The following is a 27,316-nucleotide window of genomic DNA, read 5'->3' on the forward strand; positions in this document are numbered from 1 at the left end:
GTCATATTGTTTAACAAATCTGGAGGTGTATGTGTTTAATGAACATTATTACACCACCTCCTTTAGTTTTCATGCCTTCAGTTTGTGGTGTGAACATGTGGAAGGAGATGTAACCTGGTATGGCTGGGGTGCTGTCCATAGCCTTGAACCAGGTCTCCAGGACTACACAAATGTCTGTCTTTCAAGGTGAGGACTGCTTCCAGTGTGTGTAGTTTTGTGTTAAGGTTCCTAGTGTTTAGTAGCATACCCTTGAGGTTGTTTTTAGATGGAGATTTTACGTCAGGAATTCTGTCCTTGAGACACTGCCTTAAAAGGCATTGTGGGGTGGCTAGAGCCTTAGTTAGTAGCCGAAATCCCACGGGTAACAGATGAAGACCATCTCTGGCAATGCATCGAGGTCTGTCGATCATGCCATCCCAGGCAGACAGATACTGTATCCCCTTAGAATGACAGCAGAAACTAAGCCAATTATTGAAGTCAATCATTTTCTGTTTGTATTGAGGCATCATACTAGGTGAAAGTAGAATGCTGCTTAAGGCTAGGGGCATACCTGCCTGAGACACTTAGTCTCAGAGCTCAGTCATGCCTGTCTTCATATAGTCCAGAGAGGTATGTCTCAAGTCATTCACACCAACATGGACTGTGAGAGAGTCATAACAGTACCTGTTTTTGAGAAACTTGAGTGCATGTGTGATATGGTGGATTCTGGCACCTGACAGACAGCTGACCATGATCTTCTCCTTATGCAGCCTGGTCAGAGGGCAATCTGTGTGTCTCATGATGGAATCACATGTGACTGATATGTTAGGTTTTGTGGTTTGCCTTAAGAGTTTGACAGGTGAGACACTGGTGCGAGAGCTATTATATTTGTTGTGTTCTGCAGTGGGCGTCTTATGCATAGCGTGCTTTTGTTTGGGAGGTCTCTGGTGTTTAGTTATGTTTCTGGTGAGGACCTCTGCATATGTACTTGTGATACGGGTTTGGCTGGAGTAGGAGGTGAGGTGTGAATACTGACAACCTGCTCATTGTCATATGTACTGACTGGTGTGTGAGAGACCATGGATTCAAGGTTGTTAATATAGCTGCATCTCCCACATACTGAGTTTGTGTGGACTAGGGTAGAAAGTTGTCTGTGAACATGAGGGATTTGCTACACTGCCTCAGGATGCCCATGTCGACCAAGCTGGCTGGAGAAACTGTGGTAAATTGTCCATCCATAGTGTTAGGTAAATTTATATGGTCAGGAAAAGAGGTCACACTTAGGAATGGCTAGTGTGTGAGAGGTGTGTTGTTATCTCTGAGGGTGGGCTTAGTGTTCCACCTGACAGTAGAGCAGGCCTGTGAAAAACCACTGGGGGACTACAAGCAAACTGCTGAGGGAAATTTAAGAAGCAAAACGTTTGCATCTATAACAACCAACGGTAACCACCGCTACATGGCAGTGCACGATGGTGAGCTACACACAAACAAGCACAAATGCAGGGCTTAAATAAAAAAAGAAGTAACCCTTTTAACTCAAACTACACAGTAAGAAAGCTCTCTCTGAGCTCTAGTTCAGTCACCCTTGACTAAATGGGACCAACATAGCACTCTCTTCACACAAGGTGCAGAAGGGCCTTCTCCAACAAAGATGGCTTGAATTTAATGCTCAGAAGTTACAGAACAGATCCAGAAACAGCAAACCTGGAACTGGGCTATGCTACACCTGAACTAGTACATTATACAGTAAAATGTGGCAAAGAAACAGATCAGACAATTCAAACAGACAGTAGAAGGCAAATACAATTAAAAGTGCGTCATAAGTGCAAAAACAGGCAACTAAAGTCAGTTGGGATTAACGGATGCCTCAGATCTTTCAGTATGTCAGTGAAGAGCTGGTTTTAGTGCTCAAGTGACAGAAAACAGTCTAGATTCAGGAAGTCTGAATCCAGCCTGTGCTACCAAGTGCAGTTGCACCAGAAATCCAAAATGGATAAGATTGCAATCAAAACAGCAAAAAAACAGTTTAAATAAAGCAATTAATAAATGCAGTTGAACACTTTTAAGTACAAGCAGCAAAATAAAGTAAGCAGAGGCACAAATACAGTAGGAGCAGCTGAATAAAGTGTATTTTTTTTCTTTCATCGAAAATATCTTTCCATCTCTATTAAATTAAGGAAGTCTTCCGTAAAATAATTTTCTTCTAAACTGAGGGCACATTCTTTGCTCTCTCTTTCCTGCGGGCATTCTACAGAAAATTCCAAAATGTCTTCCTGTGACATATCCTCTTTAGGTGCATCCTGCATCATCCATTGCTCCATCGTATGGGAACTCATTGGCCTATCACTCCACAACATTGCTCGTATCAGAATTGCCACTACATCCTGCTCCTTTCCTTGTTATGCAACTCCAGCTGAACGTTTGTACTGGTTTCCTACTGGAGGCTCGAGAGCATCATCATGTGACAAGTAATCCGGTACTTCCCATTCCACCTGTTTATCCTTAATTTGTGGACTCATTATTCCATCATGTTGTGACGTTGGATGTTCACTTTGCAGGTGCCTTCAATTCCAGGTGCCTTTGTCTGGATTTCTCCCTAAATATCTTTGGTGCTGTTTTTTAGTATTGATAAGTTTTGGTTTTGCCTTTGCATAAGTATTACAATATCAAATCTACTTTTCTTTCCCATATCCATATTTATTCTACAGATGTCTCCCACTCCAGTTGTTTCTTCTTTATTTGTGTGCTCATTGCTCCATCATGCTGTGACATATTCTGTGTTAGACTTTCTGCACTAAATCATTCATTTTGAAGGTATTCCATAACTCCATTTTCTATTTAACTTCTACCTTTCTAATCTTCTTTTCTGTGTTTCCCCTTTGTGTTTTTTTTTTTAGCATGAAGTTTTCCATATGTGGGTGTCTTTGACTGTATTCCAGTACTAATATCTTTGGTGGTGCCTTTTTGTATTGATTAGTTTGGCTTTCTCCTTTGAATAGATGTTGCACCATATCAGATCTCTTTCTCTTTCCCATGTCCATATTTTTTATACCTTTCAAAAATCTCTGGGTTTTGCTCTTTATATTTTCACACTTCCTCTGCCGCTTTTCTTTCCAGGCAGCCCAAAGTGTCATTGTCTATGTAAAGTTTTTCATGGCTATGTTGTATTACCAAACATAAATTTGCATTTGAAGCTTTTGACAGTTTTTCTTGTACAAGTATTTTTCTTTTCTCTAATTTTTTTCTCAATCTTTTTGAGTGTTTTCTATCTGGAAGTTCTGGGCTTCTTGCGTATTAATAACGCATCATTTATTCCTTTTCCTCAGTAGTCAACTATATCATCTTTATGGCTCTATTTTGGCCTCTCAAGTTTTTTTCATTTTTGTGGACTTCTACTTCCTTCCAAAATGGGGGGGAGGGGAGTTCTATCCTGACCTGATAAATATTGCAGTATCTTTGCTAACACGTTTAGTGCCAACATCACCCCGAAACTTCTGATGTTAAGTTGTCAATCTCGCCTTCATTCTTGCTGGATGGGTTTTAGCTCGAGAACTCCTTTACCAGCTCGAGGCAACCCTATATCCCATGATGCAAGGCGGAACTACCTCAGATCTCGAAGAGGTCTCCTTCGCCAGCGGAGGTAAGTTTTTCTTGTTAGAGAAGAAAAAGTTAGTTAGGGGTTTAATTTCCCTTCAGTGTTAGGTTAGCCTGTATTTAGTACAGCCCACCCTATTCCTTCCTTTTTAAACTTTTAATATAGTTTTTCAGTGAAAGTTTTAGTCAGGCCTAGTTCCCCAAGTTATTCCCTTCCTGTGTGTCTGTGTAGGGATTGTTGTGTGTTTGTGGGGACTGTTTGTGTATATCCAAGTGTGACCAGTGCTGTCAGAAAATGTGTGTCATGCCTTTAGCCAGCGAGTCCTGCAGGAAAGGAGGAACAAACTGATCCTCCGAGGTTTGTTGAAACCTGAAGGTTCTCCTCCCAAGCAAGGGCAGGAAAACCTCTTAAGCCACCGCTCAGGCTACAGTGTCCAAGCCTCCTCCGGTGGCTCCGGCCCGTCCGGAGCCGATGTGCCTCGGCTGGGAGGATTGCTTCTCTGCCAGAGTAGTGGGTTCGGTGCCGGACGGCCGATGACTACTGAGAGATCCCGGTCCCCTTCTTCGATATTTAAGTATCCCACTCCCTCGGGTCTCTCTTTGTTGGAGCTGAGCCGATCTTCGAGATCTTCCAGGCTGTCTGACCACGATTTGGAGAGGGTGGTAAGCAGGCTGTTGAAGTCTCAGGCACTGGCCCAAATGCTCCATAGCCCGTCTCAACAGACTTGGTACAGCCCCAATTCTTGAGATTCCTCCTCCGACTCCACACCAGAGTTGAGCTTGGGATAGCGAATACATCCTTCGATCTCCTCCTTGAGACTTTCCTTGGAGGGATCCGAGCCGACCATTCCTGTTTCTTCAGCTGGCCTCTGAGCCTGGTCCCTCTAGCTCCTCCCTCATCAGTGCCTGCAGAAGCCTCTTGCCAGCCTCTTGCTCTCAGGCCCAGGGATCCATCGCCCCAGGTTTCTCTTCCGAGGTTTCTCCTGACCCTGCAGGTGAACCCCTCGAAGAGGACGCAAGAGGAAACACACAGACTCCCCTGAGTCTACTACATCTGATACCGACTTAGATGAGTCGGAGGGTTCCCCACCCTCTGAGGATGTCTCATTTTCAGACATCCTTGAGCTCCTCAAACAGAGGGGAATTGGCCTCCATTGACCCCTCCGAGGATGCCTCCACCTCCTCCCACTCATGCAGGTAGTGGCTCCAGATTCTGTGGAACCTCTCCCCAGGAGACCATCCAAATTCATCGACAAACAGTTCCTGTCCAAAGGTGTCTCTGTGGATGCGAACTGGCGGATCCTTCAGTACCTGTCCTTCCTCCTAATAAGGATTCTAGGACCATGGACAGGTATGTGAATTACCTTTGTCACTTCACCAGGCTTCAAAGATATTCTCAAGGAACTGGGGAAGTAGTCCAGGATCCTTCAGCTGCTGGGGCTCAGGAAAAGATTGCCTCTCAGCTAGCTATCCTGAATTCGATATCTAACTCCTCCATGCGGCTCATATCTTATGCAGCCGATGGAGACCTCAGGTGAAGGATACTTGACCAGATGTGAACAAGCAGTTTTCCACTCCTGCTAGACCATATCCCAAGGGTCAGAAGGGGAAGATGTGGTTCTGTAAAGCCCACCCTAGAGGCAGAGGGGTAACAATAATAGACGCCGCCCTAGAGGCAGGGGGGGTCCTCAGAACCAGGGCAACAGGGAGCCTCTTCCTGAGAAGCCCTTTCAGCATCCCTGAGGTGTTGCCCGACTGTCCACCCTTGGAGGCAGTCGGGGAAGATCGCTGTACCCAGTAGCCTGGCAATCCCTATCACAAGAGAAGTGGGTACAGTCGATTATATCCGAAAGGTTTCCGTACCTCTACAATCCCTTCCAGACATCTCATTTGGCAAAACAGGAAGTTTCAAAACTCCTGGAAAAGAGCCATCCAAACAGTGCCGCAGACCTTTGGTCCCCAAAGGACGGGAGATTGAGACCAATACTAGACCTAAGCAGACTAAACAAGTCTGTCAAAAGGCAAGATTCGGATGGTCACGCCAGAAGGTTTCTCCGCTTTGCTGGGAGCCAGTCATTACCAATTCAGAGCACTGCCCTTTGGCCTCACTTCAGCCCCAGAGTGTTCACCAAATGCATGGCGGTGGTCACAGCTCACCTGAGACGTCGAGGATTCCAAGTGTTTCCTTATTTTCTGCTGCCTTGCCAATCTATCACCTTTATAGGCAGAGTTAGATAAAATGTTAGCCAGACTAACAAATCAAAGGATTCTGGACATCCAGAAATTTGTTCAGCTTCTGTTACAAAGCAACAAGGTCAAAGCCAGGTTTGTCTTGAAGGTTCTGCCATTGTTCTTCTTCCACTAGCCCTGCAGTGGATGTTGTTCACGCAGTGGTCGTACCCACGATCTGCCCATGAGACACGAGATCTTAGTGACACAGTCTTGCAGGGCTCATCTACGATGGTGGGTATCTTCCCTCTTCTTCAGCAGGGCCGACCATTTGTTCCCCTCCTCCAGTTGCCACAGTCACCACGGATGCCTCTCTGATCGGGTGGGGGCATTATCTAGAATACCACCTGCACATAAATGTCCTGGAGATGAGAGCAGTGCCTTTCTTCCCACAGGGACTATTGCAGTACAGACGGACAACATGTCCGTGGTCTGGTACATCAACAAACAGGGCGGAACCAGGTCCAGCTCTCAGACTTTGGCAATTCTCTTCTCAGCGGTTTCTGATGCAGGTCCAACCTATTGGCGGACAGGCTAAGCAGATCTATTCTGATGCCTCACGAGTGGTCTCTCAATCAGTCTGTAGTGGATCAGATTTTTCTGAAGTAACAGCAAGTGCCCAGATTACTTCACACTATTTCTCTTCCAGGCCAACCCTTGAGAGACTCTCTAACCCAGGATTGGCCTCTTATGCTTTTCCTCCCTTTCCATTGATTCGCCAAATTGATCCTCATTGCTCTACATCATCACCTTCTGGTGCAGCCCTGGCATCTGGACCCAGTTCCGGATCTTTTGATCCACCAGTCGGGTCAGCAGCACCGAGCCATTCATTCTCTCAACCTCACAGCTTGGTTGCTCCACTTCCTTCCCTAGCCAGGCTACCAATGATTTCTGACTCAGTCAGAGACATTTTAGTGTCTTCTTTAAAGTCGTCCACTAGAACTGTTTATGCTAGCAAGTGGCGATCGCTTCGCCAGAAATATTGATCCTTCACCGCTCCTATACATTCTGTTTTGGATTCCTGGGAGGTTTTTTTCGGGATCATCATCATCTACAGTCAAAGTACAAATGGCTGCTATTTCCAAATTTCATGTTGGCTTGCAGGACAATAACATCATGTCTCATAAGTTATGCAAAGCCTTTTTTGAGAAGTTTTTCTCCTAAAACCGCCTGTGAAACATCCTCCTCCGCAATGGGATCTGAACTTAATGCTGGCATCCCTAATTCTACCCCTTTCGAACCGTCTCTACGTGTTCTTTAAAGTTGTTGACATGGGAAAACTATATTTTGCTGGCTGTTACCTCTGCAAGAAGAGTTTCTGACATTCAGGCCCTCTGTATTCGTTCACCTTATCTGGTGTTTCATAAGGATAGGGTTTCGCCAGAACTAACCCTTCCTTTCTTCCCAAGGTTGTATCTCAAGCCAATATTAACCAATCTATTGATTTACCAGTTTTCTTTTCTAACTATTCTGACAGCGCTGAACAGAAGCTACATTTTTTGGATGTTCAATAGGACTAAACAAGTTAGAAAATCAGACCAATTGTTTGTCTCCTATGCAGGAAACAGGTTGGGTCTACCAGTATCTAAAGTGACCTTATCTAGATGGTTGACTTCCACCATTTACTATGTGTACTCTCTAAGGCAAACAACTATCTTCTAAGCCGAGTCTATCCACTTCTGTAGCCTTTCAGGATAGACTTCCCATTGACACTATTTGTGCAGCAGCTACTTGGGCCACTGTCTCATTACAAGTTGGATTTGGCCTCCAGAGATAGGGCCAGTTTTGGTTCCACTGTTCTCAAGAGTCTGTTCCATTGAGCCACCGGGATACAGGTGCTAGGGACGCTGTCCATCCAGCAAGAATGGCATGTTAGTTGTCTTCTCTCGCCTTCTTTCTTCGTCCCCCTCCTTCCCCTGGCCTGGACAGATCTTGGAGAGTTCCTATTAGATTGCTTCCTCTGGAGCATTGTTATGAGGACTTCTTTTAGGAACCATGGTTCCTAATTATATTAGGATAAGTCTTTAGCAGGGTTAGTTAGCTACCAAACGAGATCTGAGGTAGTTCATCATGGGATATAGTTATGGTAGGTACATAACTTCTAATTTAAAGCCATGAAATATCTGAAACTCTCACTCCCCCAATTATCTCTATGGACTGTTTACTGAAAGTGTTAACCAAGACCAAAAATATTTCCTCCATGGGCTTGACAGTATACCTGGTTCATTAATAGTGTTAAGCTTGCATTTGCATACCTGCTCCTTAGACTGCATAACCTAAATTTAATTACTGGTTTCATACCTGATGTCTTGTCAAGTTACTGTGGTGATGACCTTTCATAATGGAGGCCTTACAACCAACCCGGAGACTTACAGACCTATCAGCCTTACAGTCTTCATCCACAATGCCATGGAATGTAAATGCTTTAAGGATCAACCCATCTGTGGTAGGATGCTTTCAAACTGGCTGAAAAACAGAATTCATGCAGTGCAAGTTGTATGTGCCTCATCAGAAAGTGTGAAATTAGCCAGTGTTATCACTCAGGGCTCAGTGCTGGGACCTTTACTTTTTGATGTTAACTTGTCAAATCTCCAAGCAGAGTACCAACACTTTCGACTAACAAAGTTTGCAGATGACTGCAAATTGGGGGTTGTTGTTAAGTCACCCTATGGCACCCCAAACCATCCCAAGTGAATTCTCTCTAGTAAACTCTAAATAGACTAAAATGGGCTCAAACTTAAAGTTAAAAAATGTGCTGCCATCACTTTTGGTAGATAACTCTTCCCCTCATCATACTGTATAGAGAGCAGACCAGTACAAAACAAAAATGAGATCAGGGACCTAGGCTTGGGCTGATAGCACCCTCACTTTTAATGATCTTGTGACAATGTTTGTCAGGAAATCCTTTTATTTAGTCCAGCTGATTGCCAAGAGAATATTATTAAGATCTAAAAAGGTAATTACTCCCTTATACTCTGCATCAATAGGCTAGTTATCGAGTACAGTACCAACTTGGGATGTATCTCAATAAATATATCAAACAGTTAGAAAGACCCCATAGGTTCCTAACCAAAAACATCATGGGATTAAAGTCCCTAAGCTACCAGGAGAGGCTGGAAGCACTGTCCCTTTATTCGATATCTTATAAATCTTTGAAGGGAGATCTCAATCTGGCTTATTGCCCCATTAGAGACCTGGTTGCCCTGATCCTCTTGATCTCTGCAAGTCTAATATTTCCACCAGTACTGAAGCACTGACCTAAACCTTCACAACAGGTAAATAAAACATAATGGAGGGACAGATTTATAACCCCGTGCATTGTTTGGCTGTACTTTAGAAACATAGAACTTAAAGTCAAGCCTGATAGCCATAAAAATTAATTTTTTTGCAAAATATCCCAAATAACATCTAACCTAAGGGATGCAAATCTCATACAGACAAAACCATTCAGTAAAAAACTGCAAGAAAGACCCAGCTAACCATACATTAAACCTCCTGTAATGGAGACCCTTGGGATATATGCAAATGATCCGTTAAGGATATACCTGTGTTTTAGCTACATGGCATTTGAATGCCCATTACTTTTATCTTTTAAGTATTTATGGGTACAGTCAGGCCAATAAAGCCAAATCCCACTAGCTGTAGACATGCCATGTTTTGCCCTTTTTTTGAAGTCCTCAGTACAGCATAAGTGGATTCCTAGATAACTAGATGGGTATCCACAAATTTATTCAGGGATTGACTGGTATAACCCTCCCAGAGAAAATATGTTTGGCTAGAGGAGATGGTACTGGCAAGGCAAGAATAGTCATAAGAATCAGTGGTCTTGGTGTATCCATAAATTCATAAAATCTATAAAAATCAACCTATGTAGGCATTCAGATACTGGGTGAAAGAGAATTGAGAAATGCATATCAAATTAATATCTCTCAGAAAAAAGGTAATACACACAACCTTTCAAAATTTTACAGTGTCTCTGGATTTATGTTATGATAACTTCTTGTATAATACACCAGGATTGATGGGGAACCTTAAAGATTTTGACAGGTCACTGTGAATGAAAGTAAAAAAAAATTATTAAAATGAGAAAGAATGAGAAAAAATAAATTTGTATGCAAAAGTAACACTGGAAAGTAATTTTAAATGTGGTGACCTTGGAAAAAGGAAAGAAATGACAACTACACATCATTCTCTCATACACTGGCATTCTTAATGTCTCTTCATGATCAAAAAAGATTGTTGCAGTTTATTGAAGATGCATCACAAGCATTAGTTTTACCTGTCATGTTTGCAAGAAAAAAATTGTTTTTGGTTTCACTACAACAATTAAGAGTTGCTGCAGCACCTCTTGTCTTTGAAGATATTTGAAAGCAGCACCTCTTGTCTTTGAAGATATTTGAAAGCAGCACCTCTTGTCTTTGAAGATATTTGAAAATCCACTGTTGTGATATAGATTATAAAATGTTGCTGCCTGTCATTTTCAGCAGCCACTACATCTTTGTAGCTTTCTTTTCTTTTAATAAATGGAGAATTGCCATGTCAGCCTTGAGCCTTCTACATGATATCAATTTAAAAATGAGTGTGTGTGTGTGTGTGTGTGTGTGTGTGTGTGTGTGTGTGTGTGTGTGTGTGTGTGTGTGTGTGTGTGTGTGTGTGTGTGTGTGTGTGTGTGTGTGTGTGTGTGTATATATATATAGGCAATTTATTTCTGTCTTCCCTTTTAAAACAGGGAATTTCCATGTAAAGCTACAGTGTTGCTTCGCCAAAAAAAAAAAAAACATTTGGATTGTTTCAGTTTTAATATGGGTTGCATACAACTAGGTAGTGTGTCCCACCATCTTTCATAAACAGGGCATAATGTGCCCATGCACTCTGTATGGGACTTCATTGACATGGATGCTCTTTTCCTGAGCTCTGATATCTTGATCAGCTTGCTTGTCTACAAGCATTTATAACTTTATCTCCAAACCAACAAATTGTGTCTTTACCACCTTATTTTTTTACTGCAAGGCCAAAGAAACATAATAATGATTGTTCAATGCTTCATTGACTTCATTATGTCTTTTAAATATTTTGGCTATGAAATCGTCCAGTTTACCATTAACTTTTTGAATTGCAGTCAGGACAGTCTTTGGCAAGCGATCTGTATTGTCATTGGAATGAAGTACACTCCTAGCTTACTTTGAGGTCATTTGCTTCTTTCCATCTAGCCTGTAGTCATCTAACAACTAAAGTGTTGGCAATCCTTGGATGCATTACTTGCATTTTTCTTCCCAATTTCATGCTTTTTTTTTTTTTTTAAATGGTTGGTCCCTTTAGATGGGGTAACTCTCAGCAAATGCCAATGCCTCCCTCCAGTCTTCTCTAGAGAGCAGCACAGTGTCAGAGCACACCCACATCCCCCACAACGATATGTTACCACATACCCCTTTGCCAGCTCTTCAGCTTCCCAAGCTGCTTCTCAGCCCCACTTTGCCAGTATTGCAGGAGAATGCACTGGCTTTTTACCAGTGGCTGGTCCGATTTCTTGCCTATTTTTGTCATGTACACCAAATGACTAATACTAATCAGAAATATTAATGATTTTTGTGCCTGAAAAATTGATTTCCTGGGCAAGTTGTGATTCCATTTGCACTACTCTTTCTCTAGATGAGTTGTTTTGATAGCTGGTAATAAAATACATTCCTGTAATCTGACTGACTAACTAAAGACTGTCCCTTATAAGACTTCCATATCAAGGATTGCAGCAACAGACTTGGATATTCCTTTATAATAAATAGGGAGAGTGCCCTTTTCACGTCTATAGTACAACATCGAAGCTTTAGTTAATCGAATAGCTAAAGCTCGATCTTGTAATATCGACAGCTAAAATTGTCGAACAACCAATTCAACCAAGGGAAACACTTCTCTTGACCGAAAAAAAAAAAAAAAATTTACATCCAAAATCAAGTGGGGTGCTTTGCCCCCACTCCACACCTAAATATAACAACTCTGAGATCGCTCCAAATGGGAGAAACGGGCATACTCCACAGAACGACTCCACACCAAAGTACGCGCATGCCGGACAACGTGCACGGCTCCAAAACCAGATAAGCATTCAAAAAACAATGAGCCAGCGAACCAACTTTATACAACAAGATTCCTTAAATGAAGGAATCTTAATAAACAAGCAACATACGGTTTTATCAATGCGTTATGAAATAATCAACCTTATATACTCCATGTTTAAAGTACATATTCTATATAATAAACAAATGCATTGGAGCAAAACAGCACATATACACATCATACAAAGCTTCAACATAATAAACATATTAACAATGTTAAATATCATCAAAAAATAATAAAAAATAATAATAATATTACTGTAAAAGTAATATAAAAAATAATATAAAATAATAAAATGCAAAAATGTATAAATGTATATCTCCCATGGCCAAAATGTTTAGGGACCTAAAAGATGATCAGAACAACTTATCAGGACAATTCCTATATATAAACAACCTATATATGGTTGTTTATTCTCTATGGTCATAAACCTCAAAGTTTATAATAAACCTACATTCCCACTTATAACACAAAGTTGGTCAGACTATCCAAATCATATATGTTATATACCTAGGTCTATAAACCCATAAGCTCAAATCCTATTTCCTATGGAGATATGTATATATCCACCACATTCCTATTGAGATAGTTAATATGCCTAGGACCAAAATCAATGAATAATACATAAGTCATATTATATATATATACACAATATATATACACACACATGGCCTACAAAATTCTATTCTAGCATATTTAAACCAGGTCTAAATAGACCACCCAATTGAATTATCCACCTTTGTTCCATTTGATCAAGTTTTTGATACCATCCCCCTATGTAGGGTAATCCTATCTATAACAACAAACCGAAAAATGGCCGAAGAATGCTCCAAGGTATGTTTAAATAGGGCATTGGCAACACGTTTATTCTTAATTGCACTTAGATGTTCCCCTATTCTAAATTTGACAGGTCTGGACGTTTGTCCAACATAGAATGCAGAGCAACTACATGTAACCAGATATACCACCCAATCTGTGCTGCAATTGGCAAAAACCCTTATTTCAAAAATTCGTGATGTATTCTTACTAGAAAATTCTTTGGTTTGTTGCAAATGTTGACAAGCAGCACAATGCCCACAAGGATAACACCCCCTTAGTATGTCACCACTTAAAGTTCTTTGTTGTGGTATATTTGGAACATATCTTTTATAATGTGTGAAGTGAGAATTCATATTCCGTCCCCTCCGGTAAGCGAAAGAAAACATACATCACGAATTTTTGAAATAAGGGTTTTTGCCAATTGCAACACAGATTGGGTGGTATATCTGGTTACATGTAGTTGTATGTTGGACAACCTGTCAAATTTAGAATGAACATCTAAGTGCAATTAAGAATAAGCGTTAAACATACCTTGGAGCATTCCATTTTTGTTTGTTGTTATAGATAGGATTACCCTACATAGGGCGGATGGCATCAAAGGTGGATCAATTGGGTGGTCTATTTAGACCTGGTTTAAATATGCTAGAATAGAATTTTGTAGGCCATGTGTGTGTATATATATTGTGTATATATATAATATGACTTATGTATTATTCATTGATTTTGGTCCTAGGCATATTAACTATCTCAATAGGAATGTGGTGGATATATACATATCTCCATAGGAAATAGGATTTGAGCTTATGGGTTTATAGACCTAGGTATATAACATATATGATTTGGATAGTCTGACCAACTTTGTGGTATAAGTGGGAATGTAGGTTTATTATAAACTTTGAGGTTTATGACCATAGAGAATAAACAACCATATATAGGTTGTTTATATATAGGAATTGTCCTGATAAGTTGTTCTGATCATCTATTATTAATGTTGATTTTGTATTATGATGTGGTATATGTGCTGTTTTGCTCCAATTTCATAACTGCATTGATAAAGGCCATGATATTGCTTGTTTATTAAGATTCCTTCATTTAAGGAATCTTGTTGTTAATAAAGTTGGTTCGACTGAACCGTACGTGCTGGCTCATTGTTTTTTGAATACTCCACAGAACGACCAAGGGAAGTGTTTCCCTAGGTTAAATTTACAGTTTCGATATTACAAGTTCGAGCTTTACTTATTCGATTAAGTAAAGCTTTGATCTTATAAAATAGAACCCCCTTTTTGAGGTGTATGCCTCAGAAATATATATTCATTAATAATGGTGTTGCCTGTTTTTTTTGTTTTTTTTTTGACATTGGAGAATGTGAACTGTAACCAAGATGTGTGTTTGATTTCTTTTGTTGTATGGTACTCAAAATGCTACCGTATACTGTCAGTTAACCATCACTCATGGGGATTGCTAGAAGCAGAGTAACTGTAGTTTCTGGTTGCTTGAGAGTTACTATTAAAAATAGGCCTGACTAATACTATACCCTATACTATATGTTTGTTTTGACTTGTTCTCAGGTTGGGGAGAGAGGAAATTTATTCCTGTCTTCTTTTTTAAAACTCTAGAACTCTAACAACGTAAAAAGAAGTTATGTCTTGCCATAACGTTCCATCTGTGTTGTTTTATCTTCGTTTATTCATTATGTATGGGATCCAGTTCCGACCTCGGAACCGAGCCGGCCTTTTTTTAAGCTTGCGTCAGCCACAAACCTCTTGAGCTAAGATTTTACCCATCATGTCTTTCTCCCTGTTACCTCAGATCTAGTTTGCAAGTTGGAAAAGTGAAGCCGAGGCTACCTCTGGTCAGACATGACCTAACAACTGGAAAGAAGGACAAATGAAATCCACCAGAAACCTTCGGAAGGAGAAGGTGGGTGGGCCGTAATGAATAAACGAAGATAAAACAACACAGATGGAATGTTGTGGTAAGACATAACTTCTTTATCTGATGTTGTTGATCTTCGTTTATCCCTTACGTATAGGACAGAGTCCCCAGCTACCTCGTTCCCTGGGCGACATTATGGAAGGACATTCTGGAGCACCATAGAGCCAAAGGAAGCTCTGCCCCTGGAGGCCATGTCCAATTTGTAATGAGCAGTGAAGGTATGAGGCCTAGCCCAGGTTGCGGCTGCACAAATGTCATTCAAAGATATTCTAGCATGGAAGGCTGCCGAAGTTGACACTGATCTTGTGGAGTGGGCCTTTACTCTGCCCAGTAAAGGGATACCATTCTTGCCATAAATTAAGGTAATACAATTTCTCAACCAAGTGGCTAAAGTAACTTTAGAAACTGGGCAACCCAATCTGGAATCGGAAAAGGCTAAAAACAGCTGGCTAGATTTTCTGTTAGATTTAGTCCTGTCTAGGTAAAAAGAAATTTGTCTGTGTACATCCAAGGTATGCAGGCAATATTCCCCTCTGTTAGAATAATTAGGGAAGAACACTGGCAAATCAATAGTCTGACTGATAGATAACTCAGAAACTACTTTAGGCAAGAAGGTCGGATTGGTCCTTAATGAAACTCTGTCCTTGTGAAAGATGAGGTAGGGTGGCTTGATAGACAAGGCTTGTAATTCAGAAATATGTCTGGCAGAGTTAATAGCAACTAAGAATAACGTTTTCCATGATAAATACTTTAGGTCACAGGTAGATGCAGGCTCAAAAGGAGAATTTGTCAACTGTAGTTGTAGTTTCTATGTGGGTAAAACCGAGAGAACCCTTAGAAGAAGGATTTACGAGCATTTATATGAAATTTCTAAAAAGAAGGACACTAATGCTTTCTATAAACATCTTGGCACATGTCCCAACATGCAGTTGAGATTTATGGTTTTAGAGCAAGTTCTGCAGGACAGTAGAGGAGGGAACCAGGAGGCCCGGCTTGAGTATAAGGAGCTGTTGTGGCAACTCAAACTGAATGCCACAAAACCCCCAGGCCTGAATGACAGTGTCAGCATTGCTAGTGTCCTTAAATTAAGAAGGGCCAAATTATAAATTATAAAATTACAATTCACAAAACTACAGTTTTTATGGCTGAGTCTATTTTACACAACAGATAGTTTTATTTATTTATTATCTAACAAATTTCACCACTTTTTGTAGGCATTTTTTGCACAAAGTGTATTGAACACACACACTGTGATTTTATAGGTTCTATTTATTTATTTACCCATTTTAACATAGATTTTCTAAAAAGATTTCCAGGATTGATTAATGATGTATCAATGCTTTTTAATGTTTTTTAATGTTGATTAATGGTTCTTAATGCTTTTTAACATTTTACTGTTCCACAGAAGTGTTTTTATCATTGCATGGCTTACAATTTTTTAAAAGCATGGCTCAGTGGTTCTGTTTGCACTAGGTTACTAATTAACAATGCATTTGCCTATTAATTTATTTGCCTATCAATTAAGCTGTTAACACATTTGATCATGTGATATTATTACTTGTAGTATATAAACTTGTGTTTTTGTGAGTGCAAACTCATCTTGAAAAAGCCTGGTACTGATCCAGGCGAAAGCGCTTGATCTCATATGTTTTTCGTCTTTTATTTTGAATAAATTTGGCAGTGAGCTACAGTTGAACTGGTTCGCCTTTCTCCTTTGCTCTGGATTTTGATATTCATTAGAATTTGTCAACTCTTGAAGGACTAAGGCCAGGTCCCAAGATTAAACAGGTTCTCTGGAGATTTTAGTTGAGCTACGCCCTTCAGGAAGGTCTTACAAAGTCTGTGTGACATTAAGGAAGAGCCCTGGAAGCCATTATGAAAATTAGAAATTGCAGCCAAATGAACACGAACTGTGGAGGCTGCTACCCCCGATTTAAAAAGGTCTGAAAGATATTCTAGTACAATAGAAACAGGGGCTGAAAAAGGATCCATTTGTTTATCTTGCCGCCAGAGAGAAAACCTCTTCCATTTGCTGCGGTAGAGTAGTCTGGTGGATGATCTATGAGAGGCAATTAGAATGTTACGCACAGGGGAAGATGGGTCATGCTGTCTGACAATCATTGGAAGTGGAGAAACCAAGCTGTCAGTTTTGGGCTGCATAGGTTTGAATGAAACAGGTTCTGTGGGTGAGAGATCAACTCTGGAGCTGGGTTGAGAATCCATGGTCAATCTAACAAATGAGGTCACAGGAATGGAAACCAAACTTGTTGAGGCCAATATGGGGCAGTGAGGATCACTTTGCTCTTCAACTGACGTGCTTTCTTGAGGAACAGGGGAATGAGGGGTATTGGAGGATAAGCATATAGCAGACCCGAGAGCATCTCTCGGTAAGTGTCCCCGAGGGGGGATCAGGGCAAAGTAGTTACTGCACTTCTGACTGGAATGGGATGCAAATAGATCGCAGCAAGGCTGGTGCCAGAGGTTGAAAATCTTCGCCGCCACAAGGGGATTGAGAGACCACTCGTGAGGCTGTAGAATGCTTCTGCTCAATTTGTCTGCTGTCACGTTGGATTTCTCGGGAATGTGCATCACTATCAGAAAACGGTTGGAGACTATTCCCCATTGCCAAATTCTCATGGCTTCTCGACAGAGTGAGTATGATCTGGTTCCCCCTTGTTTGTTGATGTACCAGACTACTGCCATGTTGTCTGAGTGAATTGCAATAGTCCCTGACGGAAGGAACGACTGGAATGCTTGTGTCGCTACTAGCACCGCCCTCAGTTCTAGGACATTGATATGCAAATGGGCCTCCGTCTGTGACCAAGTGGCTTGGACTGTCCTTGCCTGAAACAGTCCCCCCCACCCCATCAGGGAGGCATTCTTGGTCACTGTGGCGTTGAGCTTATGAGGGTTGAAGTGGAGAGACCACTGGTGAGCATCGTTTGACATCCACCAGAGCAAGTCCTGTTTGCAAATGTTGGTTATTCAAATTGGAAAACATAAGGGATGCCGGGATGGGTACCACTGAATAAGAAGCAGCCATTGAAGAAGCCTCATGTGTAGCCTTGCTAGGGGAACTATGGTGATGGTGGCTGCCATCGATCCCAGCAGTTGAAGAACGGATTGAGCTGAGGCTAGATTTTGTGACAGTATTGCCTGAACCTGTTGCCTGATCCTCTAAATTCTGTGATCTGGTAGGGAGGCTGTGCAAGTCATTGTGTCCAGAATCACTCCAATGTAGTCTAATGACTGACTTGGAGTAAGGTGTGACTTCTTCCAGTTTACTGATATTCCGAGCTATTGAGCAGTACCAAGAGTGTAAGTCAAAGCCTGATCCAGTAGACGTCTTATTGGGGCAGTAATGAGCCAGTCATCTAGGTAAAGAAACACCTGGAACCCTTGAAGCTGCAGATGAGCTGTGACTACTGCCATGCACTTTGTGAACACTCTGTGGGCTGTAGAGAGTCTGAAGGGCAGTACTCGGAACTGGTAATGATTGGCTCCCGCCCGGAAGCAAAGTTATCTTCTTGAATGCCTTTCCACCTTTATGTGGTAGTACGCATCTTGAAGATCTGTGGAGCACATCCAATCGTCTTTTTCCAAAAGTGGAAGGATAGACTGAACCGTGACCATCCGGAATTTTTCTGTCTTTACGAATTTGTTTAGGGAGCTGAGATCCAGAATTGGTCTCCAGTCCCCGGTCTTTTTTGGCACCAAAAAGAATCTTGAGTAGAAGCTGGATCCTGTCTGGTCTGGGGGGACCGTTGAATGACTCTTTTTTTGAAGCAGCTTTGAAATCTCTATAGCTGCAGCCTTCCTTTGACTGGGTGGCACGTTGGGTAAGCTTTTGGGTAAGGTGGGAGTGGATAATAATGGAATATAGTATCCTCTGGGGATGATCCTTTGTACCCAAGTACCTGTGGTTATGGTTTTCCAGGCAGAAGGGTACAAGGAAAAATGACCCTGAAAGCTTCCAGAGGAAAGCAATCGGGCCACTTCCTAGTAGCGCTGATAGGGCTTCCCAGAGAAGGATTCTCTGGAGCCCCGTTTTCGCGAACCTTCCCTGCCCTGAAAGGGGCGTCTTCCGTTAGAGTTCCCCACCTCTGCCTCTGGGGGAAAACTTGGCCTGAGTGTCATGGAAAGGACCCAGGGACTTTTTGTGCCACATTTTCCCACTCTTCTGATTCCTAGAATAGAACCGCTGAGGAGAAGATAAACGGACACCCATGGCAGATAGGGCCTTACCGTCCTGTTCACATCTGGTCAATGTATCTTTTACCTTGGACGCAAACAAAGTAGTGGTCTCAATAGGGGTGTTAAGGAAGGAAGCCTTGAAGGGGTCCGCAAAATCACAAATGCGCATCCAGGCATGGCATCTCATGACTATGCCTGCACCCGCAGTTCTTGACGCTCCCTCAGTAGCATGGGATATCAAACGCATTGAGGAATTGGAAACGATTCTAGGGTCGCTAATTGAGAGGCCTCTTTGTCACGGGCCTCATCAGAAACTGCTCCTGCCAGGGTCTTAGAGAGTTCTGACACCAAGTCTCTCTGTAGGCTTGTGAAATGTGCCAGGTAGTTCAAGGACTTAACAGCAAAGGTCGATGACGCAAAGATTTGTTTCTCTAATCTATCCACTACCCGGGATTCCTTATTTGTTGGATGAACAGTTTGGCTCTCCTCTGCCAGTTCATTTTTTGTAGCTGCTGCCTCTACCACGGCATCTACAGGGAGACCTTTCGACCAACGGGGGCACTCTTCTAGGGGAGAAAGGATTTTGTCCGGCCTACGAGTTATGGCTTCCACAGAGTCCCGTGCCTTCCATGCACGCTGCATGATGAACTTGACAAGCTCATCGGCAGGTGGTATAACCCAGGAGATTGGGGACCAGGCGCGAAAAGCCTGCAGGAACACAGACTCCTCTGAGGAAGGGTTAGAGGATTTCCATTCACCTCTCTATTTTAAAATTTAGAGGATGTCACCAAAAGAAACCTCATCAGAAGATGAACGTGGGGACCCCTCCCCGTCATCATAGTCTGTGTCTTCGGTCAATGACTCCTCCGTGGAGTCCATGTGTTTCCTTTTACACATAGTCTTGTGGTGAGCTTCCTCAGTAGGAGACTCTAGGGAAGACTGTAAAGATGGAGTTTCCCTGGGGGGGGGGGGGGCTGAGAATCTTGCGCCTGATGTGCGGAGGTTGTGATTTGAAACAGCTGAGGCTCAGAGGAAGTAGTAGTCCTCGACAGAGGTGGCCAAGGAGCAATGGCCAATGTCCTTCCCAAGGACTGTAGGGTCGGCCCACCTGAGGAGGGATGCTTCGGCGTCTCCACAGAGGTCAAAGGAGAATAGGTAGGAGTCTGTGGAGAAGGGTGATCAACTCCAGAGGGGAGAGGCACTTTTGGAGGGGCAGGTATTCCTCTGGCCAAAAGCAGCTGGCCTGTAATACGTACCACATCATGTTCAGAAAGGCTTCTGGTAGACCTCTTTGAAAAGGCAATTCGGGCCTGTCCAAAAAAGGGCTAGCACGACCACTGACAAGGGATGTCAAAAAGGGAGTTGCCTGCACTGAAACCATCTGTGCCAAAAAAGCCTGCACCGAAGTAATTGTTGGTGCTGAAGGGGTCTGCACCGAGAAAACTGTTGGTGCTGAGGGGGTCTGCTCTGAGAAAACTGTCATTGCCGAGGGGGGCTGCACCGAGAAAACTGTCCGCGCCAAAGGCATCTGCACCGAGAAAACTGTAGGCACCAAAGGCATCTGCGCTGAGAATACTGTAGGCACCGAAGACGCCTGTGCCGAGACTTCTGTTGGTGCCAAAGATGACTGTGCCGATATATCCATCGGTGCCAAGGAAGTCTGCACCGAACTAGTCGGTACCAAGAAGGATGATGTCTGCACCGAAAGCAGTGGTGTGGAAGGATCAGCAGACATAATCGGAGGCAGAGTCAAGTGAGACGGAGCCTAAGCAACAGGCACCGATGACTCTGCCAATTTAGCCTTTTTATGTCTCACTTCCTTAGGGTCTCCAGAAGGAGACGATGGAAGGGACTTAGACCTTTTAAGTTGATTGGAAGTAGGAGAAAAAGCCTGTGACCCAGAAATAGCCTCGCAGAAAGTGGTCGTAAGGAAACCCTTTAGTATTAGTTTATTTTTACGTTCATTCAAGGTCCTGGCAAAAAAACCCTTTACAAATCTGACAGGGTGGCGTCAGTGTTTGATGAGGTACACCCAAACAGTAAATGCACAAGTCATGTGTGTCAGAGTGAGGCAGTTTGTGTCCACACTCAGAACACCTCTTAAAACCTGTAGTCCCCTTTTTCTCAGACTTTATATCTACACAAAAAAATAAAATTAAAAATAGATACTTTAGCTTCCTATACAGTAGTAGTAAGAAAAGACTACCAGCATTGGTAGTAAAGATACCAGAAAGGTACAAAAGGTAACAAAAGGTAGATAATAATAAAAAAAAACTACTTAATAAAGTCAAAAAAATTAGCAAATCTTTAAGAAAAATCTGAAAAATGATCTAAAAAATACACTTAGCTGGAGAGGAATGACTGGACACAGTTGAACAGCAACGCGGCAAACTAAATCTGAGGTAACAGGGAGAAGGGCATCATGGGTAAAATCTTAGCTCGAGAGGTTTGTGGCTGACGCGAGCTTGAAAAAAGGCCGGCTCGGTTCCAAGGTCGGCACTGGATCCCATACGTAAGGGATAAATGAAGATTAACAACATCAGATGGTATGTTTTTGCAGGGGAAAACAGAAAGTGTAACATATGCAAACTGTACTGTATTTCTTCAATATTTTTTTGCTGGTTGCTTGAGAGTGCCGGTTGCTTGAGTTCGAGTTAACTGAGAGTTTACTGTATTTTTTTTCTTCAGGTCAGCCAACAGATGTTATTGCATCAAACACTCCTCAGAAGCTTGCTGTCCCACCACCAAGTGGAAGACCTTCTCCAGCACCACCAGCTGCACAGCCTACATCTGCTATGCCTGTGTCATCCTTACCACAGCAGACCCCAGGCCAGCCTTCACCTGTCATTCAGTTACAGCAGAAACAGAATCGAATAACCCCTATTCAGAAACCTCAGGGGTTAGATCCTGTTGAAATACTCCAGGAACGGGAGTACAGGTAAATCCTGATGTCTATTTAAGTGTTTTCCTCATAGGCTTTGTATACTTGGAAGAGAACATCAGAAGGGAACATCCCTATTTAGCAGTTTTTGCTGAATTTTCCAAAATATTTTACTACCTACTATCTTTATAGATTCTCAGTTGTGCTTAGCGATATGTAAGTATGGGAATCATTAAATGAACCCAGAGTGCTTTGGGTCATGATGAACTAGTCAGTGTTGTGAAGTTTCTTCTTGTTTCCGTACACTCTTGTCTTCTAACTGCAGAAGACCATGAACAGCTTCTTACTGTGATCCTGAGAACATTTCATCAGAAAGAAAACTGTCATATTAGTTTTATTTCTGATCTTCCTACTGTTATGTTCATATTTACCTAGCTTAGCTAGATTGAGTGTGTGTGTTTGTGTGTGTGTGTGTGTGTGTACACACACACACACACACACACACACACACACACACACACACACACACACACACACACACACACACACACACACACACACATAATAGTATGCATGTTTATAGGAGTATATGTATGTCAAAGAGTCAAATACAAAATAATTGAATATTAGTGATTAGAACTTAACCTGCTGAAACTGGAGGAACAAGTGAATGAAAAATGAGATAAAACAGTTCCATTCAACTATTGGTCAAAAAATACTACTACTAACTCCAAACATAATTTGTATGAATATTGGTAGTGTTACCAAAGGGTTTTTTTAAGTTGAAGTGAAGAGTTAAGGTTAAGAGTAAGGTGACAGTAACCCTGCCACTAACCTTTATCTTAAAAAGACCCTTTCCATATAACCATGGAACAAGAATCTAGGACACACACCACATATACCAGCACACTTGCATGACAATAAATCTATCTCCTTACTTAGCCCTTATTCTAGCCCATGCCTAACACATAACACTAAACCTATCCCTTATTTAACCCTCACTAACCAACACACGGACATTAACATGCAGTTTCCACTCATAATGCTGAAACTTTCAGTATAAAAGTTTTGGCATTAACAATCAAAACCCACACTTACCTTACCAAACAAATTCAGTTGCACAACATCTCCTGAATTCGACAATACTCATTTTCATCTACTCCTGCAGCAACATTCAGCATTTGACCATCTACACATTTGACAAATTGAATATAACCCATGTATGTGTAGACATTAGACAGTGTGTAGAACAGATGTTTGACTGCATATTTGGGTGGGTGAGTATCAGGAATCACAAATAGTTTTAAATGTGGTTTTATTCAAACAGTAGGAGTTCAGATATTTTTCAGACAGGTAAATGGGTTTGGATTGGGAGTGTGTATGATTGATTGTTGATTAGAGTTAGGATAAGGGATAGGTAAGAGGGCAGGTAGTGTGATGTATGTATGCTAGTGTTTGTGAGCTAGGTTCAGAGTAAAGGTTAGCTAATTTATTTGTGTGTGTGTGTGTGTGTGTGTGTGTGTGTGTGTGTGTGTGTGTGTGTGTGTGTGTGTGTGTGTGTGTGTGTGTGTGAATGTTTTGAAGTCAGTTTTCTGGGAACTGTGAATTTAAAAGATGATTATCATCACATTCCAGTGATCAAACATTTAATCTGCTTTTATGTTTTTCTGTGTATGGTATACATTTTCAGTTTTCTGCTGTACCCTTTAGCTTGTCTGCAGCTCCATAGGTGTTTACAAAATGCCTGACTCTTGTTATAGTTCATTGCAGGCTGCAAGGTATTCACATTTTTCCAGACCGATACCTCTAGGAATGTTTGGGGTTATCAAAAAGTACTAGAGAATCATCAGACATCCTGTGTAGAAGATTCTGTAGGAACAAGAAGTGTACTAATTGGTTCTGTAACAGAGTAGCTGATGCTTGGAACAGACTACCAAATTACATTAAAGCAAGCACTAGTTTAGATATTTTTTAGGAACAGCCTGCACACTTATTATGGGAACAAGTGATGTAATGCGGTCCTATCTCGCCTACATTCATTACTGACGGGCTCGGAGCCGAGAATCGACTCCGACTCGGCCGATAGTTACTAGCACAAAGTCTCTAATTGGCTGGGCTAACCCGGTATCCCAAGATGCACCACGCCCAAACCCCAGATCTCGTTTGCTGCTCGTTGAGTTAGGACGTGGTCTCGAGCTTGGCTGTGGCTAAGTACCCTATTTAAACTATTTTCATAGTTTTCTTCTGTTTAACTTTCAGACCAAAAGCTATTTTCATAGCTACGTTGTGTATATCTTGTGTGTGATTGCTATATATTGTGGTTTAGCCTAGTTATAATTTTGTGGTATCCTTGTGTTTGGCGGGCTAGGCCCGTTTAAATTAGAGGGCCTTTCCCTCTCCTGTCTCTGTTACCTTTGTTCGTGTGTTGGGATGTTTAAGTTAGAGTTTTTTGGTCCCGCTTTTGCTTACAAAATGCCGTCGGAGACTCCGACTACACAATTAGCTAAAAAACGTAAGGAAAAGGACCGACACTCGCGGTCCGCGGTTTCGGCTGAAACCACGGTTAGGCCAACCGCGAGTGTCTCGGTTTCGGCTGAAACCGAGCCCTCGGTTCTTCCTTCGGCCGAAAGCATACCTCCGATAGCCGAGGCCTCACAGAGCATGGCTGAATCTGCTACTGAAATTACCCCTGCTGAAGCAGGCACCCAGGATTTATCAGATACTATTCCTTTAGACATTTCTACCCCTGCACGTGGAGCTGCTAGACCCCCTGCATCTATGTCTATCAAGGCTTTTTCCAGGGCTAAAGCAGCTAAATCTTCTAGGGCCTTACCTGTTAAAACTCCCTCTCACAGGCCTACCTCTAGTTCCCAAATGCTCAGCCTGGCTGAGGATCTCATTTCTTTGATCAGGGGATCCCAACCTCACCCAGACAGGGCCTCTCAACCTCCTCCAGATAAGAGACCTAGAACTGAGCCTCCGGAACCTGTTTCTACACACTATTCCTCGGATGACTCAGAAATTTCAGACCCTCAGGAAGACCCATATTCTCCTTATGAGGATTCTGATGCAGAAGACTCCATTCCTTCTGCTTCTCCTCCTGAAGAATTTTCCTTTGGGGAAACCTTACATGCTATGAGGGAACATTTTCAATGGCAGGGCCAGGATTTTTCAGATTCAAGGAAAAGGCTTAGGACCTTTTTACATTTACCACAGCATAGGCCTTTAGCCATTCCTCCAGTACTAACAGTTGTTGATGATGCATATAATGATGCCTGTACTGCCCCTGATTCTCTCCCTCCAGCCCCTGCCAAGCCTGACAGATATTACAGGGTCCCGGACACACACTACCATTTGTATAAGGCTCCTGTTGCAGATCCTGAAACCATTTCACAGGGCCCCAAAGCTGTAGCAGCTGCCTCTGTCAAAAACCCTCTCCCATCTGAAAGGGAATCTAGAGCATTAGAGAGATGGGGTAAAAAGGTTTATACTTCTGCTACTCTTTCGGCCAGGGCCTTAAACTGTCAATTTCACATGATTCAGTACCAGGAATTTTTGTTAGACCAGCTAAATAAAAAACTGTCCTCTCCTGAACCTATAGACCGTAAGTCCCTTCAGGATTTGGTACATAACTCTCAGCAGGTCAGTAACCATTTCTTAAAATGTGGCTATGATGCACTGGAGGTTTCCTTTAGATCAGCTATGACTGGAACAGTGATTAGAAGGCATGCTTGGTTAAAAGAACAATCCTTACCAGACCATGTTAAGTCAAAACTCCTAGATGCTCCTGTGGAGAAACAAAGTTTGTTTGGCTCCCCTGCACAGCAGGTTCTAAAGAAGGTAGAAGAAAAACCAAATCTGTCCAAACAGTCAAGGATTTCTTACAGGTCCAACCTCCGAGGTTTAGCAGAAATTGGCCTTCGAAGAATTGGTCCTTTCCAGACACCTCCAGAGCACAGAGAGGCAGAAATAGACGCCCAAGAGGCAGAGGTCAATCCAGGGGTGCCTACAGGGGACGTCAGTGGCAGCCTAACAACCAGAGAAGTACTGCCACAGATTCAGCCACCACCACTTCCACAGGACAGACACAATGACTTGGCTCTGATTCCGCCTACCAGGGAACAACTGGAAGCTCCCTTGGGTGGAAAACTAGCCTTATTTTCCGTAAACTGGCATTACATTACAGGAGACAAATGGACTTTACAAACAATAGACAAAGGCTACAGGTTTCACTTCCACACTCTACCAAAAAAGAGAGGAATGCCAAACCTACCACCAAGCCAAACAACAAACGCTCTAAGGCAAATCAACAACCTACTAAGGATGAGAGCTATAGAAAAGGTGCCGCCTATGGAACAAGGACAAGGATTTTACTCCAGACTTTTCCTTGTACCAAGAAAAGAAAATCAATGGAGGCCTATTCTCGACCTGTCCGCTCTGAACACATACCTCATTGTTCCAAAATTCAAAATGCTGACCCTACAGCAACTTCTTCCCATGCTGGGCAAGGAGTCTTGGCTGGTGACTCTAGATCTCAAGGAGGCATACCTGCACGTCCCTATACGACCAGATTGCAGAGGACACCTCAGATTTCTTGCAGGTTCAGAGCATTATCAATTCTCAGCATTGCCCTTTGGCTTATCTACTGCGTCCAGAGTATTCACGAAATGCCTGGCATCAGTAATTGCTCATTGCAGGCTTCAGGGAATTCAAATTTATCCATACCTGGACGACTGCCTAATACAAGCGGACAACAAAACAAAATTAACAAAAGATTTGGAAAAGGTTATACAACTGCTGCAAGCCTTGGGATACACAGTCAACATGCAAAAGTCAAGACTGCTACCATTCCAAAGGATAACATTCTTGGGTGCAGAACTGGACACATCAACTCAGATGGCCTTTCTCACAGAAGAAAAACAAAAGCAACTACCAGTCTATTTCATGGCATTAACAACACAGACTCAACTTACTGCAAGGAAAATCCTGCAAGCCCTGGGTTACATGGCATCCTGCATAATATTGATTCCGCATGCCAGACTGCATATGAGAAAGTTGCAATGGTACCTAAGGAATGTATGGTCTCAACACAAGCACAGTCTAGAAGCCCAGATTCCAATAATTCCATGCCTGAAGCAAGAATTTCTGTGGTGGGCTCAGGCCTGTCAGTTGAACAGAGGATTGCCTTTCCACAAACCTCATCCAAGCCAGACCATCACCACGGATGCCTCAGACCTAGGCTGGGGGGCGCACATGGTGGACAAGTGTATACAAGGCCTATGGACACAAGACCAGCTGAATCTACACATAAATCAAAAGGAGATGCTGGCAGTGAAACATGCAATCCAGGCATTCAGACCATTTCTTCAACAAGGACACCTGCTGATAAGGACGGACAACACCACAGTCATGTGGTACATCAACAAACAGGGAGGTACATACTCATATCCTCTATGCCGGGTGGCAATGGACCTGTGGAATGTGGCCCTGAACCTCAACATTCAACTCCAGGCCAGATTTGTACCAGGAAAAGAAAATTCACTAGCAGACACCATAAGCAGAACTACCACGGATGCT

At 42.5% G+C, this 27,316-nt stretch overlaps 1 protein-coding gene across 2 annotated transcripts in view; it reads left to right on the forward strand.

The window, feature by feature from the left end:
• LOC122793098 (probable global transcription activator SNF2L2) overlaps positions 1-27,316 on the forward strand; it is a 2,696,898-nt gene that overhangs the window by 447,592 nt on the left and 2,221,990 nt on the right. For both annotated transcript variants that reach the window (XM_044060828.1, XM_044060829.1), the window contains exon 6: positions 21,547-21,796. In XM_044060828.1, the coding sequence (XP_043916763.1) occupies positions 21,547-21,796 (250 nt within the window). The remainder of the gene's footprint in view (positions 1-21,546; positions 21,797-27,316) is intronic.

The sequence above is a fragment of the Protopterus annectens genome, chromosome 2.part0, assembly GCF_019279795.1.
Source record: "Protopterus annectens isolate FY-2018-M chromosome 2.part0, PAN1.0, whole genome shotgun sequence".
NCBI classification, from domain to species: domain Eukaryota; kingdom Metazoa; phylum Chordata; order Ceratodontiformes; family Protopteridae; genus Protopterus; species Protopterus annectens.